The sequence below is a fragment of the Rhincodon typus genome, chromosome 4 (genome assembly GCF_021869965.1).
Source record: "Rhincodon typus isolate 14 chromosome 4, sRhiTyp1.1, whole genome shotgun sequence".
NCBI lineage: Eukaryota > Metazoa > Chordata > Chondrichthyes > Orectolobiformes > Rhincodontidae > Rhincodon > Rhincodon typus.
Window position 1 is genome coordinate 5,318,721 of NC_063335.1, and position 19,168 is coordinate 5,337,888.

The 19,168-nt window shown below is 38.8% G+C and overlaps 1 protein-coding gene across 1 annotated transcript in view; it reads left to right on the forward strand.

The window, feature by feature from the left end:
- LOC109916186 (cAMP-regulated phosphoprotein 21-like) overlaps positions 1-18,783 on the forward strand; it is a 136,819-nt gene extending 118,036 nt beyond the window's left edge. The window contains exons 16-17 of the mRNA XM_048595623.1: positions 12,887-13,038; positions 18,210-18,783. Coding sequence (XP_048451580.1) covers positions 12,887-13,038; positions 18,210-18,467 — 410 coding nt within the window. The 3' untranslated portion in view covers positions 18,468-18,783. The remainder of the gene's footprint in view (positions 1-12,886; positions 13,039-18,209) is intronic.
- Positions 18,784-19,168: the final 385 nt, after the last annotated feature.

Below are 19,168 nucleotides of genomic sequence, written 5' to 3' on the forward strand. Positions count from 1 at the left end.
AAGCTCGTACTTACAATTGCAATCTCATAGAGGGGTGTAATTTTAAAGGCCTGGTGTACAAACATTATCTGACTTACGAATGGCTGTTTTGCATTCCCTGCATTGTGTTCCGATTTGCATGCAAATTAACTTGTGGAATAACTTCAGAACAGAACCCATTCGCAATTCCAAGACTATTTATGCTGAACTTTCTACCTTTCTGATTGCTTGCTTTTTCTCTGCGATCTGCCTTTCCCTGCCACTGCCATGGTGCATTGAAGAACTGTTTGGTTGTGTTACGACAAAAAGCATCTTCTCCTTTAATTCCTTCCATTAAAAAGAAGAAGCCCTTTTACAATCAGCTTGACAATCTTCTATTTTGTAATGGTGAGTCTAGAAATCGGACAGTGACTAAATTGAGGTGAAATTACATGATAGTTACTTGCAGTAGGCGCATACTGCCAGCTTCAAAGCAATACCAGTGAGCTGCATTGTGATTCATGATCTTAGAGGTAGCCTTTACATCACTGGGGACAAGCAAGGTTGCTAGTTTGGATGCTAATCAATATTTTCAGGTGAGTCCTTTGATGGTGAGAAGGAAACAATCTGGATGGTGGTGAGTGACAGTTGGCAGTGGCCTTCCGTTTTGATGTGAAACCACAGCAAACCTGCTACTCCCACCTCCACAACGGATGTGTTAAAAACAACCTGAAAGGTACAATGACAATTTGCTTGTAAGTAGCACCTTTATCATAGTAAAGCAAAGCTATGCTATATTTTTAGATGTCAACAAGGTGTAGCACGTGGATGAGAAATTGCAAGGAGCCAAGGATATATTCATGGAATTATCTCTCTGGTTGCAGCCTACAGCAGCACCTTTTCTATGCTGTTGAGCACCTGAAAATATTGACTGCGGCATGCACAGCACATGCCGTGTACAATCACAGCCCCATATTGGGTAAAGGTATGAAACAAACATTGTGCTAACAATGTGTATAAATGTCAGGCCTAAGATCTAAGAAATTATATTTGGTGAAATCTGGTGGGCTGGACATTTCTGATGCAGAATGAATGTGCAAGGTTTGGCTGCCTCATTAGACAATTGTGAAGTGTGTGCAGCGAGAATCAATTGCCAGACAGCAAACTTATTATTTCTCAAAATTGTTCTTTCATGAAATTTATGAAGGAAAATTTTCTTGCAGTGCTACACACAAACATGTTAACCTATTCCCTCACCCCTGTTTTGTATTTCACACAGTATCCAGAAATCTTTGAAGAACACTGAAATTTCCCTTAAAATTTCACAGCATCAAGATCATAAAATAGGGGGAAATTGCCTACAGATGTTTTAGGATTTGGTTCCTCATGATAAAAAGCTTGTCAAAATCTTTGTGTGGCTGTCAAGGTTAGATGACATTCACTGTCACAGAAATGTAGCCTTTTAAAATGAATTGGAATTTCTGCTAGTGCTGCCATATTTGAGACAATTAAATATATCTGTTTTTGCAGAGGTGAGAAGACGTCAATAAGTAAGATGTTACTGGAGCGTTTGTTCATGTTGCTCAACTTCACAGCACTAATAAGTGTTGGTGCTGATTCCTAATTGGACTTGCTTTTTCACACAAAATGACATGCAAATAAAAGTTTGTTCCTAACTTTATTTAGTAGAAATTTATTGCAAGTTATTGGTAAAGAGGTTTGGGAAAACTGGTAATGAAATTTTGTGCTTGATGAGGATCAAATACAAAAAATATAGCCTGGAAATGAGCTGCAGTGGTTTGAGTAATTGGTATTCAGATTGTGTACTACCAAAATACTACTTTCTCACAACATGGGAAGGTGGGGGAGGGGGTCGGGGGGTGGTTGCGGGGGGGTCTTTATCCTGCCAGATTTGACTGCGGCATTTAAAATTGCCTACGAGATTCAGATGCCATCTTCTGGCAGGTTCTGTTTTTAAAGCTCCTGTTCTAACTAAACAAAAGACAGACCTTATTTGATCTTTTTTGTTGTGGGGCCTGGCAGAAAAAGTGCTGCTTCTCCAGGCATCTGAGGGACATGTAGACCTTCTCTATACTCCCTCCCCCACTGATAAGGACTTCCCAAAATACACTCTCTGGCCACTTAGAACCATAGAAAAATTATGGCTCAAAAGCAACCCATTGTGCCTGTAACAACCAGAAAATATTTATCAAACCAAGTCCCATACATCAAGCTCTTGGTCCATTGTCTTGCACAATAAGGCATGTCAACGGCATATCCAGGGGGGTGATGTGACTTCCTCCTTCTCTCAGTGCGAACCTGACCTTAAAACACCCCTTGGGTAAAAAGGAATTCTCAACTCCACCTATCCTTCCACCTGTTACTTTAACTCTATACATAATTGAATATCGACTCACTACTAAGAAAATGTGGATTTTCCTATCCTTTTTATTTAGGCCAATTATAATGAATTATACACCTCAATTGGATCTCTCCCCAGCTTCTTATTTTCTAAAGAAAATAACCTCAGCCAATCCATCTTTTCTAATGATTGAACTGCTGTGTTCCTGGTAACACGTTTATAATTTTTTTCTGTATGCTTTCTCGTGAGATCTCATCATGTAATCTGTGACTGGAATTGTACACAACGCTCTAACAGGGGCATTTCTAATGTTTTATTCAATTTTAGTAAAATCTGTCTCCAGTCTACAGCCTTCTACCTTATTATCAATGGCACAGCCAATTTTTGTATTGTGCAAACTTAATTATATCCCTACATTTAGGTCATTCATTTAAAAAAAAGTCATTCATGAAATATGGGCATTGCTCACTATGCCAGCATTTATTGCCCAGCCAAAATTGCCCTGGAGAAGGTGGTGGTGAACTGCCTTCTTGAACTATTGCAGTCCATGTGGTAGGGAGGGATTCTAGGATTCTGACCCAGTGACAGTGAAAAAACAATGACACAGTTAAAAGTCAGGATGATGTGTGACTTGAATGGGAACTTGTATGTGAGGTGATCCCATGTATCTGTTGTTCTTGAAGTTCTAGATGGTGAATGTTGCAGGTTTGGAAGGTGCAGTGGAAGGATCCTTGATCAGTTTCTGCAGTGCATTTCAAAGGAGGTAGATACTGCTACCACAACACATTGGTATTGAAGGTAGTGGGAGTGACAATCAAGTGGACTGCTTTGCATTGGATGTCAAGCTTCTTGAGTGTTGATAAAGCTACACTTGCCCAGGGAAGTGGAGAATGTTCCAATATACTCCTGACTTGTTCTTTATGGATAGTGAAAAACATTGAACAGACAGAAAGCCTTATCTGGTGCATTGTGTAGAGAACCATCACTATACTTCCAGAAGAATGTTAATGCTTTGGAAAGTTCACTATATTAATGAGTAGATTGAGATTGAGTAGAAACTGAAAGAACTGTGGATGCTGTAAATCAGGAACAAAAACAGAAATTGCTGGAAAAGTTCAGCAGTTCTAGCAGCATCTGAGAAGAAAAAATCAGAGTTAATGTTTCGGGTCCAGTGAGGATTCTGAGGAAGGGTCGCTGGATTCAAAACGTTAACTCTGATTTTTTTCTTCACAGATGTTGCCAGACCTGCTGAGCTTTTTCAGCAACTTCTGTTTTTGTTGTTTGAGATTGAGTAGATTGCTTTAAAAGGAAAGGCTACATGGTCTAGGCCTGTACCTTAGACAGTTTGAGGAAACTGGAGCAAACCCATGTAAACACAGAGAGAAACACAGAGACAAACTCCACACAGACTATCGCCTGAGGGTGGAATTGAACCCGGATCCCTAGTGCTTTGAGGTAGCAGTACTAACCACTGAGCCACCTTGCTGCCTTTTCTTAAGACCATAAGACATAGGAGCAGAAATTAGGCCATTCAGCCCATCGCGTCTGCTCTGCCATTCAATCATGGCTGATACGTTCCTCAACCCCATTCTCCCGCTTTCTCCCCGTAACCCTTGATCCCCTTGATAATCAAGAACCTATCTATCTCAGTCTTAAATGTACTCAATGACCTGGCCTCACCACTCTCTGACTGAAGAAGTTTCTTCTTATCTTTGTTCTAAAAGGTCTTCCCTTTACTCTAACGCTGTGCCCTCAGGTCCTGGTCTGTCCTACCAATGGAAACATCTTCCCAACATCCATTCTGTCCAGGCCATTCAATAGTCTGTAAATTTCAAATAGATCCCCCCTCATCCTTCTAAACTCCAATGAGTATAGTCCCAGAGTCCTCATATGTTAAGCTTTCCATTCCTGGGACCATTCTTGTGAACCTTCTCTGAACCTGCCCCAGGGCCAGTACATCCTTCCTGAGATATGGGGCCCAAAACTGCACACAATACTCCAAATGTGGCCTGACCAGAGCCTTATAAAGCCTCAGGAGTACATCCCTCCTTTTATATTCAAAACTTATATATAGTTAATATAGAAATTATAGAAACCATATAGAAATATAGTTTTCTTCTGTGAAAGGAAAGCACAGAAGTAAGACATTCAGCCCATCGAGTTTGCTTTGTCATTCAATGAGATCATGGCTGATCTGATAACCCGCAACTCCACTTTCCTGCCTTTAGTCCGTAACCCTTGATTCTCTTACAGATTAAAAATCTGTATATCTCAGCCGTGAATATCCTTAACAACCCAGCCGCGATAGGCCTCTGCTGCTAACAATTCAATAGATTCAATACCATCCAAGAGAAGAAATTCTTCCTCATCTCTGTCCTAACAGGGCAATTGTTTACTCAGAAATCATGGCCTCTAGTCCTTGACTCTCCCACAAGGAGAAACAGCCTCTAAGAATCTACTCTGTAAAGTTCTCAAAGAATCTTCCATGTTTCAATAAGGTTACCTCTCATTCTTCTAAACTCCAATAACTACAAGTCCAACCCATTCAACCTCTCCTCATAACAAACTGCCTCTATTCCTGGAATCAGCCTCATGAACATTCCCTGGAATGTCTCCAATGCCAGTGTATCTATCCTTCAGCAAGGGGGCCAAAACTGTTCGAAGCAATCTAGATATTGGCTAACGAGCGCCTTGTATAGTTTTAGCAATATATTAAATGTATTCTTTATAAAAATACATTTTTATACTCAATTCCCTTTGCAATAAAGGTCACCATTCAAATTGCCTTCTATCTTATCTGCTGTATCTGTGTGCTTTCTTTTTGTGTTTTACTTATGAAGATTCCCAAATCTTTCTGTGCAGTCTCTCTCAATTTTAATAATATCCGACTCCTCTACTTTACCTGCCAAAATGCATGACTTCACATTTTCCCACTTTATATTCCATTTGATAAGTTTTTGCTCACTCCATTAACCTGTTTATGTCCCTCTGTCACCTTTGTCTCATCCTCATCATTTGCGTTCGCACCTATTTTTATGTCATCCATAAACTTGGCTATGTACATTAACTTATGTCATCCAAACTATTATTGCAAATAATTGTGGTCACTGATCCCTGTGGTACTCCGCTAATTACCAGTTGCCATCCTGAAAATAACCCCTTTATCCCAACTCTCTGTTATCTTTTAGAAAGCCAATCCTCTATGCATCCAAATATATTGCCCATGACACCATAGCCTGTTATTAAAGTAACCTTACATGCTGTTCTTCTTCAAACATCTTTTAAACATCCAAATATATTATATATGCTCGTTTCCCTTTATCTAAATGGCTCATATCTCCTCAAAGAATGCTAACAACTGTGTCAGGTATGATTTCGTTGTCATGATGCCATGTCAATTCTGCTTGATTATATTATTTTGTATTTCTAAATCGTCTGCTAGTACATTCTTTATAATGGACTGTAACATTTCCCCAATAACAAATGTTATGCTAACTGACCTATAGTTACCTGTTATTTGTCTCCCTCCCTTTTTGAAGAAGCTTGTTATACTGGTAGATTTCCAATCCTCTGGGACTTTGAGAATTTAAGGATTTTCAGAAGATTATTACTAGTGCATCCATTATCGCTATAGTTACTTCTTTAAACATCCTCGAATACAATCCATCAGATTCAGGGAACCTATATGGCCTTTAGTTCCAAGTTCCCTAATGCTTTTTTCTCAGGAGTCACACAACACCAGGTTATAGACCACCAGGTTTATTTGAAATCACAAGCTCTCGGAGCGTTGCTTTCTCATCTTGTGAAGTGACTTTTTTTACATGATATTGTACTTATTTCCTAGCCCTCCCTTTGACCCTTGTTCATATAATATTTTTGGGATTACTATTAGTGTCTTTTAATGGGAAGACTGATGCCAAGTGTTTATTTAACTCCTCAGCCAGTTCCCAGTTCCCCATTATTATTTCCTCAGCCTCATTATCTAAGGACCCTATTTTCATTGTAGCTTGGAGATTCTGCTTTACAATTTAGCTCCAAACTGTTCGAATTCTTCCTGCAGAACCTCCTTTCCGATCCTATCAGCAGCGTTGGTACAAACAACAGGCTAACTACAACCCTTCTCTCCCATTCCAAGTCTCTATCCATCCCTGAGGAGATGTCCTTAACCCTGGCACCAGGCAGGCAACCTAGACTTCAGGAGACCCACTCACAGCTGCAGAGAACAGTATCTATCCCCCTAATATATTTTCTCCTACCACAACTATGTTCCCATTTCCTCTCCTTACTCGAATGGGTCCCTGTACCACACTGCCAATGGTAAGTCCATTCAGTCTCTTCGGTCCCCACTCTCGTCCATACTGCTTGCAAAAACTTCTTAACTTTTGGACAATTGCAGGGCCTCAGGCTCCTTGAACATTACCTCTTTGGTCCTCACTTCTGGCTCATCTACATTACACCATCCTGTCCCTAATCACAGACCAAATTAGAATTTGAATTACCCAGTGCATATTGTACAGATATGACGCTGAAGTAAAACAGTGTCATGCAGCATTATATCCAAGCCCATGAACTGTTCAGAGCTCCCCAATATGATAAACCGCATGTCTCTCCCTCAGTATTAAAAAGCCATAGAAGCTAGCAGCCTGTAACTTAACACTGAAGACACTCTGAGCCAGAAAGCAATATGATCCACACAAAGACTAGCAGCCTTTCAGTCAGTACTGAAGCCAGTGAGCAAAAAACAAAGAACTACAGCTGCTGGAAATCTGAAGCAGATAAACAAATTTCTGGAGAAACTCACAGGTCTGGCAGCATTTATGGAGAGAAGGCAAAGTCAATATTTCAGGTTTAGTGACCCTTCTTCAGAACTGGACGTGAAACATTAACTCTGCTTTTTCTCCACAGATGCTGCCAGACCTACAAATTTCTCCAGCAATTTCTGTTTTTGTTTCTAAAGCTGTATGACCTAAGAAAGCAATATGATGTAGACGGAAGCTTGCAAACTCTAAGTAAATGAAAAATGAGCGAGCTCTAACAAAGTAAGCCAAGAGTCATAAAATGCATTCTGTACGGATGCATGAGAGGTATGTGCGTCTCTGTGTGCATTCCAAGTTGGTGGAAGCATGCAAGCCTAGCAGCCCCTGAGCTCCAAAGAACAGTGTTAAAGGCATGTCTGAGAACAGGTATGATCATGTGTTGAGCCTGGTGATGGGCCAATACCTACCTATGTAGACAAAGGAGACTGGCAGCCATGGAGCATTCAGGGTCATTGTGCTGAAGAAAGAGTTGGATGATGGAGGGATAGGTAACTGGTAAGTTGCAGCCACCAGGTACTCACACTGACATGCATGTCAGGAATTTGAACTGTCTCATTTCTCAAGGAAGAAGAGAATTAGAGGTAACAAATAAATAAGATTAATTAGGATATTAATAAGTTACAAGTACATCGAAATAAGGTAGTCATGACTCAAAAGTGAAATTCAACAGTGCGTTTAGGGGGAAATCACAAAACTTTTCCTTGACATCAAAATTATTGATTTTTCATTCTCTCCATATTTCCCCGACTTTCCTGCCATTGCTGTACCAGACATCCTCTGGTGTGATGTTATTTCAATTAGCACACAAGACTGAAGAAACTGAATCTGACCTGAGCTTAATGCAATAATCTTCTGTGCTAATTTGGCCAATTTCTAGCAAATTGTCCTGAAAGTAAAGCACAAATGAATGGAAATCTGTTATCACAAATCCAAAAGAGAGGATGCACAAAGGTAAAAGTGTTATAAATTAAGAAAGAACCTTGACCTCCTAATAATATGCTTCAGACTGAATCCATGGTGATTTTATTGGAATATAACGTGAGATTTGAACACATCGATGTCCGAAAGGTCATTTTTTGTTACACTGGCATCAGCTCAATATGAACAAAAGTGATATTAAGTTTAAACATGGATAGCACAGTATTTACGTAGAGTTATTTCTGTGGTTTACATTTTACCGAGGAAGTCCTTTACCTGTCTGATACTCCTAACACAAGGCCTCCATCCCCCGAAGACACCTATTCCTCCAGGAAGGGCCCATTCAACTGCTCCAACTGCCCTGTTCAGTGCATGACCTCATCACAAGCTGCTGGAGCTCCCAGCGCAAATGCTCAAGCTGCACTCCTTACTATTGCCACTTGCTGCTGGAGGTGTTATATTATTGTGAAATTAATTCACACTCACTGCACAATTGCAGCTTAAGGAAAACTATGATGCTTGTTGAGCCCATGTTAAATAACTGCTAATAAATAAAGACGCAACCTCATGGAATTAAATGAGAGAAATAAAAAGGGGAGCCATGATGCTTGCAGCTACAGAATGGCTCATTAAACCATTCAAAGTATCTTCCCTACATGTGGCTTCTCAAGAAACCTTGTGCTGATTTTTATAGGTTATCTATATACAATCTAATCAAAGATGAGGATATTACTTGAGCAAAAGTTTTTTGTTCCATTTTATTAGGTTGTTGTTCTTACTTAGTATTCGATTGCAGCTGTGTTCAGACTTATCGTCTGGTGTCATGAAAAGCATCTCATAATGGACTTTTTTGCAAAATGTCTTTTTAGCTCGACAGATATTATAATCAGTTCTGTTAGATATGACCATTCAATAACTTTGCAAATTTGTTCAGAAATTCCACTAAGAGATATTCATTTTGAATGAATATATGTTGCATATTAAATGTTTCAGTTCAGCATCTTGCAATTAAACACTTTATCAGCTACTGCAGACAGTACGTTACACATCGCTACTTGCAAATGAAGAAGATTTGCTTCTTTAACCAGAGAAGTGCATGCTATTAATGCACGGTATGGGGTAGTTATCCATTCCTACACTTTATGATCAGCTGTGGCTGTGTGCAACTTCGACATAATTGCATTTCTGTTGAAGTATGCATCAGCCAAAGTATGGGACTATCTTCAGAGTGCAGGGAAAATGGTGAGCTGGGCCAATGTGCAGATTTCGCCCAAATTTATACAAAGCAGCACTTAATTTAATAGCAAAAGAAATAATGTTGAAGATGTCCAAGATTTTGGTTGTTGTACCAACTACAGCTTTACATATCTCATACAAGATGGAAATTAGAGACATGGAAATATATAATGAATAAATAGTTGGATAACATTGTAAAGAGCAGCCATGATAGCAACCAACACAGTACAATTTAAGTTTGTTATGGAAAAAGATAAAGATGGTCTATAAAAAAAAAGTTTTGTAATAGGTGAAGGCAGATCCTATTAAAATAAGGCAGGGTCTGGTTGAAGTAGCTGGGAACAGCAACTTGTGGGAAACTCTACAGCAGATCAGAGGGATGGGGGTGCAGGTGGAAAACTTGAAAAAGTAAATACAGTGAGTACATGCCCAATATTGTTCCTTCAGGGCTGTAATGTAGGAGCAACAAACCCAGAGAACCCTGGCTGTTTTGACATATTGGAGACTGATAAAGAAAGTAAATGCAGGATTCAGGGTAACTTCGTAAGTTGGATCTAAGATTGGCTTAGTGGTGAGAGACCGAGGGTGGTGGTAGAAGTCTGTTTGTATAACTGGACGCCACTGTTCAGTGGCATACCATTGGCATCAGTGCTGGGTCCCTTACTGTGATGAGAATTTGCGGGAATTGATATGTAACTATGCAGATGACACAAAGATTGGTTGGATGGTTATTAGTGAGAGTGTTTGGTTACAGGAAGATAGAGAAGGTTTGATCAGATGGGCAGATCATTGGCAGAAGGAATTTAACGCTGAAAAGTGTGAGTTGATACACTTTGGAAGAAGTAATAAGTGTTCAACAAATGACAGGAAACTGGAAAGCTCAGAGGAACAGAGATCTTGGAGTATTTGTCCACAGATCCTTGAAGGTGAGAGGATAGATTAATAGGATAGTTAAGGAGGCATTTTATCTTGCTTTTGTCAGTCATAATGAGGATTATAAGAGAATGGAGGTTATGCTGGAGATGTATAAAACTTTGGTTAGTCCACAGCTGGAGCATTGTGTATAGTTCAGGTTGCCTCACTATTGGAAGGATGTGATGCAGAGGAGAGGGTGCAGAGGAGCTTCATCAGGTTTTGGCTATGAAGAGAGGTAGGAAAGACTCAGGATGTTTTCCTTAGAGTAGAGAAGGCTGAGGGGAACCTGACGCATATAAGATTATAAGAGGCATGGACAAGGCGCACAGAAGCAGTTACTTCAGGCCGATGTCAAAGGAAGCATAATTTTCAGGTGAAAGGTAGGGGAATTTGAGGAAAGGTTTGTTTAACCAGAGATTGGTGGGAATGCAGTATCTATGTACAGGTGAGGAATCTCACAATCTTCAAAAAGTACATGGATGAGTAGTTGATATATCATAACATTTCAGACAATGGGTTAAGTGCTGGAAATTAGTTTAGACAGGTTGGTGCAGACTCAATAGGCTGAAAGGCCTCTTCTGTACTGTCTATCTGCCCCTCTCTCTCTCTCTCTATGTTAAATAAATGTTTAAAATTGTGCATTTCCTAAGACAGATATTATGTTTGGACAGATATAAATTTTCAAGATTGTTTACTTAGTAAAACTCTTCAGGAAGCTGGTAAATTAGCAACACAAGAGCACATAATGTGAATTATCACTAGAAGAATGAAAGGGAATGGTTAAAGTCAGCAGTCATGGTAATGAGCATAGCTTTAATAAACAATCCATGAGATTCATAATCAGGAATGTAGCATGGAGATTTAATGGGCTGATTACCTTCTTTATCATTCATTATGATGAGATCAGTAAGATAGAGAAAATAGCTGTTCATTCAAACTTTTAGCAATAAATTCATATTTTACTATGTTCTGTTTGTTGCTTAATGGAATTGATACAATTACACATTTTAGAAAAATAAACAGTCTTTTGATTAAAAAAAAGTCTGTACCCATCATTTCTTGCATGTTCTTGTTGTTAAAGATTTGCCATGACATGTGTGTGCATGTACAATTCTGGAGTGTGTCATAGCAGATGTCATATTGATGAAGCTGTTAGCATGTGTGTAGTGACTGTATACCAGAGGTTATGCAGAGTAACCAGATTATGATGTCAATCTGTTGGTAATACTGATATGAAGCCATGGCTGCTATTTTGGAGCAGTTAATAACATCTCTTAACGATGTGCGACAGAACATGTGTCCAGCAACAGTTGGACAGCCCGTTATCAATATGTAAAGGATCGTCAGCTACTTTCATATTAGTTGCTGATTGAGTCCTGTAGCCAGTTGCTACTTTTGTACGACTGGTGATTTTTGAATTCTTCAAACTAACTTATGTCAATAAGGAGTGGTCAGGCAGGTCCAAAAGGACTTTGCCTTGATTTCAAGGCTTCTGTACGTTAAACTAAGTGTGAGCCTTCCGAAAAGGAGGTAATGCAGAGGTCATGCTGGCATTCCAGTTGGCAATTGAGATCCCATTACTTCTGCCACAGTCTACCAACCTCTATTTTCAAAAGGATTCCCATCACCTGCTCCAGCTACAATACAGATGCAGATTGGTTTTAAGTGCATTGGACTATCTTTAACTTGTTTTAGTGCTTCACAATTCTAGGCTCCTTGCTGAGGTATACAACTATATTCCCCTGTGTAGTTAGCATTTGTTGCGCACATTACACCATACTCATGAACAGCAGCACAAAATGAACTTGCTGCTTATATCATAGGCATAGAGGAATCATACGTCACAAATCTCAAATGCCATTTTCGGATGCTGCCCAATTAAGCCCCTTTGAAACTATATTGCTGAGACAAAATCCTGGAACTCCCTTCCTACAGCACTGTGAGTGTACCTTCTACAGTGTTTCAAGATGTCAGCTCACCGCTACCTTCTCCAGGGCAAATACTGATGAACAATAAATGTTATCCTAGCCAGCTATACCCACACCGCATGAAAATGAAGAAGGGTCTAGGCCCGAAACGTCAGCCTTCCTGCTCTTATGATGCTGCTTGGCTTGCTGTGTTCATCCAGCTCTACACCTTGTTATCTCAGATTCTCCAGCATCTGCAGTTCCTACTATCTCTAAAAGGAGGTCCCGGTTTCCAAGCGTATAAAGTAATCCACACCAGAGAATCTGTGACTAAATCTCCCCAGGATATTCGATCAACAAATTCAAATTTGGAATATTCGACAAGTGGGCATTGGAAGGTCTGCCAAAGGCTTTACCAGACTTCAGAGGATTATTTTAAAATGTCATTAACTTTAAAACCAGTCAGGGAGGATGACTCTGCATGTGGTGTTAATGGGTTAATTAGGGGTACATATTTCAAATTATGATTGTCTTTAGCAGATTTATTTTGAGTTCAAAGCATCTTGAATGCACCATTATTGTTTTAATTGCAGTTATCTTCAGACAATTTGATTACTACTGCAGCTGCTTTTTCCATTTTTTTTACACAAAAGCCTTTTAGTTGTCAGGTAAAATAATATATACGTTTGATTCCAGTGTTGCAGCTTGTAAAAAGTTTTGGTAGACAAGGTTGAGTTCAAAGATAAGCACTGTAATCAATTTTCTCTTTCCAGGTTTTCAGGCTGTGTTGCCTAATCAGCAGCAAGGGTTCCAGGGTCTGATGGGAGTGCAACAGTCATCACAGAGTCAGAACCTGTTGAATAACCAGCAGGGAAATCAGGTGCAAGGGCTGATGGTCCCATATCCAGCCATGTCTTCTTACCAAGTAGGTTATCACTCGCAGCCTTGATGTCTTTCTTTTGCTCCTCCAACCTGTTTGTTTAGAGAGTTAGAAAAGCTATACAAATAAGACAGACCACTGTGGTGTTCATGTAATTATTGGTTGAACAAGTAATATGTAACATGTTGCATACTGTGATGGTCCACTACTAATAGCCAAGCTTACAATGTGGGACTTTGTCGTGCAGTAGTAGTGGAACGATGAGCAGCAGTAGGCAGTTCAGCCAATTGATCTCATCTCAGCCTGAGCTACACTGTCCTGCACGCTTTCCATAGTTCTTTAATCCATTTCGGTTATCAGTCTATCTCCTTCCTCATCGTATCCAGTGTCCTGGCATCCACCACACTTTGGGATAGTGAATTCCATAGATTCACGACTCAATCAGAAAAGTAATTGCTCCTCATCTCTGCAGAATTCTACCTGTTACAGAGATGTATTGTAACATCTCTGAACAGGTTAATTAAAAATATTCACAAAGTAAGCTTATGTTTTGTCCTTATGCAGAAAATAACTGTTGCCCTGTTATAATTGCCTTATTGTAATTATTAATGCTCAATCTACTGTTAAAGAAGCAGCCATGACAACCCCTGTTACATTCTGCTGAATGAATGCCCAAAATCTAATAGCACTGCCAATTTACCTTGATAAATGTCATTCAGGATGAATATAATATCTAATACTGAATTAAATCTCAAAACAAGATCTATTTACTAATTCCTAAACATTGTTTTACTTTTGATTTAATGAAAAATATTTGTCTTGGTTTCATTATTCCTATATATTTTATATTTTTTCACTTTTGAAGACACATGCAACCTCTAAGTTACTGACATTAAAGTAACTAGAATTTTTGGCAGTTTTTCTGGTCATTAAGTAGTTGATTTCTGCATAAGCATGTGTAGCATGACCTTAATGTAAGTGTTGGTATACCAAAAAGACTTATTTCCAGATAGCAAACTGCACAAAATGGTATCTGACAAACGTATTAAAAAATGTGTAAATTGACTGCCAAATGAGGTACTTTGTCAACATTAGGAATCTGCTAGCTCTAGTTAACGCAATTTTATCAGAAACTTTGCTAATAAAGCTTGAGCTTACCCCACTGCCTGTAATGTTTTAGTCAAAAAATACATTTGCTAATCAGATTAAACCTTCTAATCCACAAATCTAACCCTTTTTGTATGCCTATGTTATGATGCTCAGGTTTAATAATGACCTTTTAGTTTTTGGTTGAGATTTTCCCTTCTGTGGCGCTGGAGAGAAGGGGAAATAATTTGCCCTGAATAGAAACTCATCCCCTTCTTGCCAGCTCACAAATTAAGTTCTGGGCAAAAAGATCCATCGGTGATCTTCCTGAACGGCCATCAATAAAGGCTGTTAGGGGTCAATTAATGGACACTTAAGACATTCAACTCATCACATCCTGATCACCTACCTCTCCAATGGGTAATAAGTTGTTGACTTTGTTTCATGGCTGGGAAACCATAAAGACCTGGGATGAGAGGGGGCCTCTGATTGTCCCAATCTGGGGGAAACAGAGGCATAAATGGAAGGGCAACTTGCCCTTGCCTCCAAACCCTGAACTCCTCTCTATAAATGATCCCAACCTGGTAAAAAGAGTATTAAAAATATACTTAGCTTCTCCCTAAAGGATCCCCATGGAGTAAGCTTCTACTGACAGGCTTTAAGACCCTGAAGCTACTGGTCTCTGACTGCCTGGTCAGCTAGGTTGCTAGTCTCCACCCAGGCTCATCTATCAACATATAATGAGCTGATTGGTGGGCAATTGATGAGTTTTCAGCAGTGGGGGTGGCATGTTAGTCACCACTTAATTGCTCACCCCCAGACTCGAACAAAAAAAGGGAGAATTCCGCACTGATCAATGTACTTACAGATCTAATAATTCATAGCAACAAGACAGAAAAATAATCATTCCAGAATCATAGTTTAAGATTATGAGGTGCTTTTGCCTAACAAAAAATGCACTTTTTTTTTGGAAAGTTTTGTGTAAAACTGTGCAAGCAACAGAACTTGTGGATGAAAGAGTCTTCTGTAGACTGTCATAATAAGCTGTTATATGTATATGATGTATACTATATCCAGAGTAATCCTCAAATTCGGATATCCATATAGAACTAGAATCTATGGGAGAATTCCCCAGATTTATAAAGTCCAAAAACTTCTAAAGACAGATATTTGAATTGTCTTGATGAAGAATATTACATGGCCTGATTATAAACAGAGATTTATATTAGTGTCTCCCTTTTTCGTTAACATTTTGGCTATGCATAATTTAATTAGCACATTGAAGAAAGGTCCTCTATCCTAACTAATTTATGACATGATCAACTTGTCCAAAATCAGGAACTGATTTTCAATTTGTCATCTGGACATAAAATTGCTGGGATGGATTAGCTACCCTGCATGGAAACAAGACTGTTGTCATTTCTATTAATAATTGAGAGGTATGTATAATGGGATGTTAATTGCAACAGCAGTTTCATTACCAACGTCCCACCTCACCAGGCAGCTATTTGAGAGTTTCAAGTTTAACCTTCAGTTGTTATACTTTTATTTTAGGTTCAGCAACTTTAATTACTGGAGAACATAAAGCAAGAAATCCTTATTTCTCAAATGGGAAAAAAACTCTTTCTTGCTTCATGCCAAAACTAACAACTTTATTTTCTGCTCGGTCTGTGTTTCAAATTATTCCAAAATGCAAACTTCAGAACATTTCTTAAGTTGTGGACTGGTGTCTGAGTTTTCCCATTATACTGGATTTTTATTTCTGGGATGAGTAATGGGTATTAGGGAATTTCCCGGCCCAGCATACCAACTTCGGGAGAATGTGCCAGCAAATGCGGGATTTTCGTTCTGGGAGAGCGGGTGAAAGCCAGAGTTAGGTAAGCCATCCCCAGAAACAGTTCTTGGCATACAGAGGGACTGTCAGGAACTGAGCCAATCTTATTTAAAAGGCCCACCTCAACACTCAGGGATTTAATCAGTAAAACAAAGAACACAGCTATCAGACATCACACTTCCTCAAACATCCCACACACTTCCTGTGCCCTGTAACTCTCCCCATTATCCCTCATAACCTCCATGCCAAGCCTTTTCAATGTTTCACTATTGAACCAATGAATACTATAATAACAACAGTAAATGTGAAAAAAAAAGCTTTTTTTAAAATGGAAACATTAATTCATAACATTCAACTTTTTCAAAAAATAAACTGTTTTACTATTGGCTTATAAAAGTATCAATCACCTGGATGTTTAAAGAATCAAGAGGAGAAATGACAAGCACCTGAAACTTCTTTATCCGTTTAATAAATATTGTGCAATTGACAGAATAGATCAAATAGCAAAAGCTGTGAACCAAGCAATGCTTTCACAAGGGGGCAGCTGATTCAACTGTCTAATGTGTGTCTAATCTTTCACCCAAGCCTCACTAGCATTATTGGCATTGGTTACTATGAAAGGTATGAAGCGTCTTGGGTGAGGGATGGAAGGACATAGATTGGTATGTGGGGCACAGGTAAAACTTTTGAACTTCTGTTTTAAGAAGTTCCTTCATTCAGGCAATGGATCACACACCTCTGAGGGACCATGGATTCATGAACTGTGAGTCCTTTAAGTCCCAGGCTTGATGCCACAAAAATTGTTGAGGGCTAGGATATTCCTAATCCTGAAGTGGAGCCAGTCACGTCAGTAGTGCACAGTGTGGGCTTGCAAACCACCACACCCTTAACCCACACTTGTGAAAACTGAGGATACCGGAGATGGATCCAGGAAGCCCAGTATCAAGACCCATCTTTATTTCTACACCTTCGTAAAGTTCCTGATGAAAATCCAGCCAATTAGCTGTGAAGCTGACAGTGCTGGATCACTGTAAATAGACTTCAAAAAGATTAGCATCCATATGTCTTGCAGTTCCTTCTATCATGCTCTTAGAAATACAAGAGACAATTTTAATTTAACTTGTGATTTAGGAAATGGATGTGATTGCATGTAATGCTGTTTTTGCATCCTACCCCATTCTAGTCCCCATTGAGTATATCCCTTGCAAGTTAAGTTAAAATTATTTTGATAATTTCTAATTGTGCATTCCTTCCTAATCACACAGTATATTTAATGTAATGGTTAAAGATGACAAGACTATTAGATTATAAGACTATTTTTCTGTAGAACAAAGAATTTCTTAGAGGTAGCCATTATAAAAAATGTGTACGTAAACAGTCACCAGACCATTTTAGACACTGTGAAAAGGTTTGAAATTAATGTTTTATTTCATATTCTTTTCTGAGGCTGTGCTAAACACTTTAATTCCCTTAGTCAAACTGTATGTGTTAATATCCTGGTACCATCCATAAAAATGTTTCATCTTAATTGAGTTTCAACCACAAATAATTGTCTCAGTATCAGCAGAATAATTATCTTATGGCTTCCATTTTGACACTTGACAAAGCACATTTTCAGTCAAGTCTTTTTTTGGAATAACATGACATATAGAAAACACTTTCTGAAGAAGGGTCTAGGCCTGAAACGTCAACCTTCCTGCTCCTTTGATGCTGCTTGGCCTGCTGCGTTCATCCAGCTCTACACCTTGCTATATAGAAAACAATTTCTGTTTCCATCATGCAAAGGTAAAAATGTACTAGGGACATGTCATTATAAAATACTATATAATGCTGAAGAATGTATTGATGCAATTATCCGGTACTTTATCATTTCAGTCTTGTTAAAACTGCTCTATCAGCAATCAGACTAATAACAGTAGTGCGAAATATCTGAATTCTTGCAGAAAGCAAGAAAATCAATAATTTATGGGCCATTAACTGGGAATTTTTGAATAACCTTAATAAGAATAAGTCTTTAACTTATGCCAGAAAGAGTTAAATGAATGTCCTTGAAACAGGAGCGGCAACAGCTCATGTTTTATTCCCCTGCATTGTGAGGTAATGATACAACTTTAGACTAGGCAAGCTAAGAATGTCAGTGAAATCCTTTGAGGAAAGTAAGATTAATGAACCTCATATCATTCACTGTTAATTCTAGATCTATTGAAAATCAAAAACATTATTATGTATTTAAGTGTATTGTGCGTTCGTATTAAATACAAGAACACTTCTGATTTATTGAATATTTTATTGTTAGGTGCCAATGACCCAGGGTTCTCAAGGGATGTCTCAACAATCCTATCCACAAGCTATCATGCTACCCAACCAGTCAGGTCAAGGAACACTTCCAACCACTGGAATGCCTGTCTATTGTAATGTTATACCTCCTTCTCCACAAAACAACTTAAGGTTGGTAGCACCCCACTGTCCTACCAATAATGTACCAGTGATCCCTGCGAACTGCAGAACAAACTGTACTAGTATTAGCAGCCCTGGATGGCAGGTTAAATATTGACACTGGCTCTGTGTGAATAAAATAATGTCAAAATGCATTTTTTGGACATAGTAACTATGGCCTTCACAAAAAAATGGAACATCAGTTGAGGAAATAGAGTGTTATGTTCTCAGTCGATCACTGCTGGTATTCTGTTTCAAAAAAAATACAATTCTGAAAATGTTTGCTGGTTTCTGGTGCATTTTAGTCATGTCCCTGCTAGGTATGCCTTTGTAGCTTAGCTGAGTGACATGGATTATCTGAGGTCAGACCTCTCCCTACAACTGAGCACCACTGTGTAGATTGTAATACCCCAATACTGATTAGTTTTGTACTTCGTGTTGAGTTTGTGAAACTGAAAAGTATTACAATTATTATAATAAAATACACATTGTACCAAAGCTGAAATGGAAAGAATTGCTGTATGGAAGGAATAATTTATATACACTAGAGTTTTTTTATGGATATATACTGTATTGTAGTGTTTAATCACAATAAAACTATTTGACCTCATGGGTAAAGGTCACATTTCTACCATGTGAGTTGTCTCTTCTCTTGATACTATAATTTGTTGAGTACCAGTTTAAGTATTTTTGACAGTAGCTCAAACTTTGTTCACAAAGCAACTGCTAACTCATTTTGTACTGAAACCTCAACTGTTACTGAACTAACACTGAGACTGCAAACCTGTTTACACTGCAATTACTGTACTGCAAAATTAT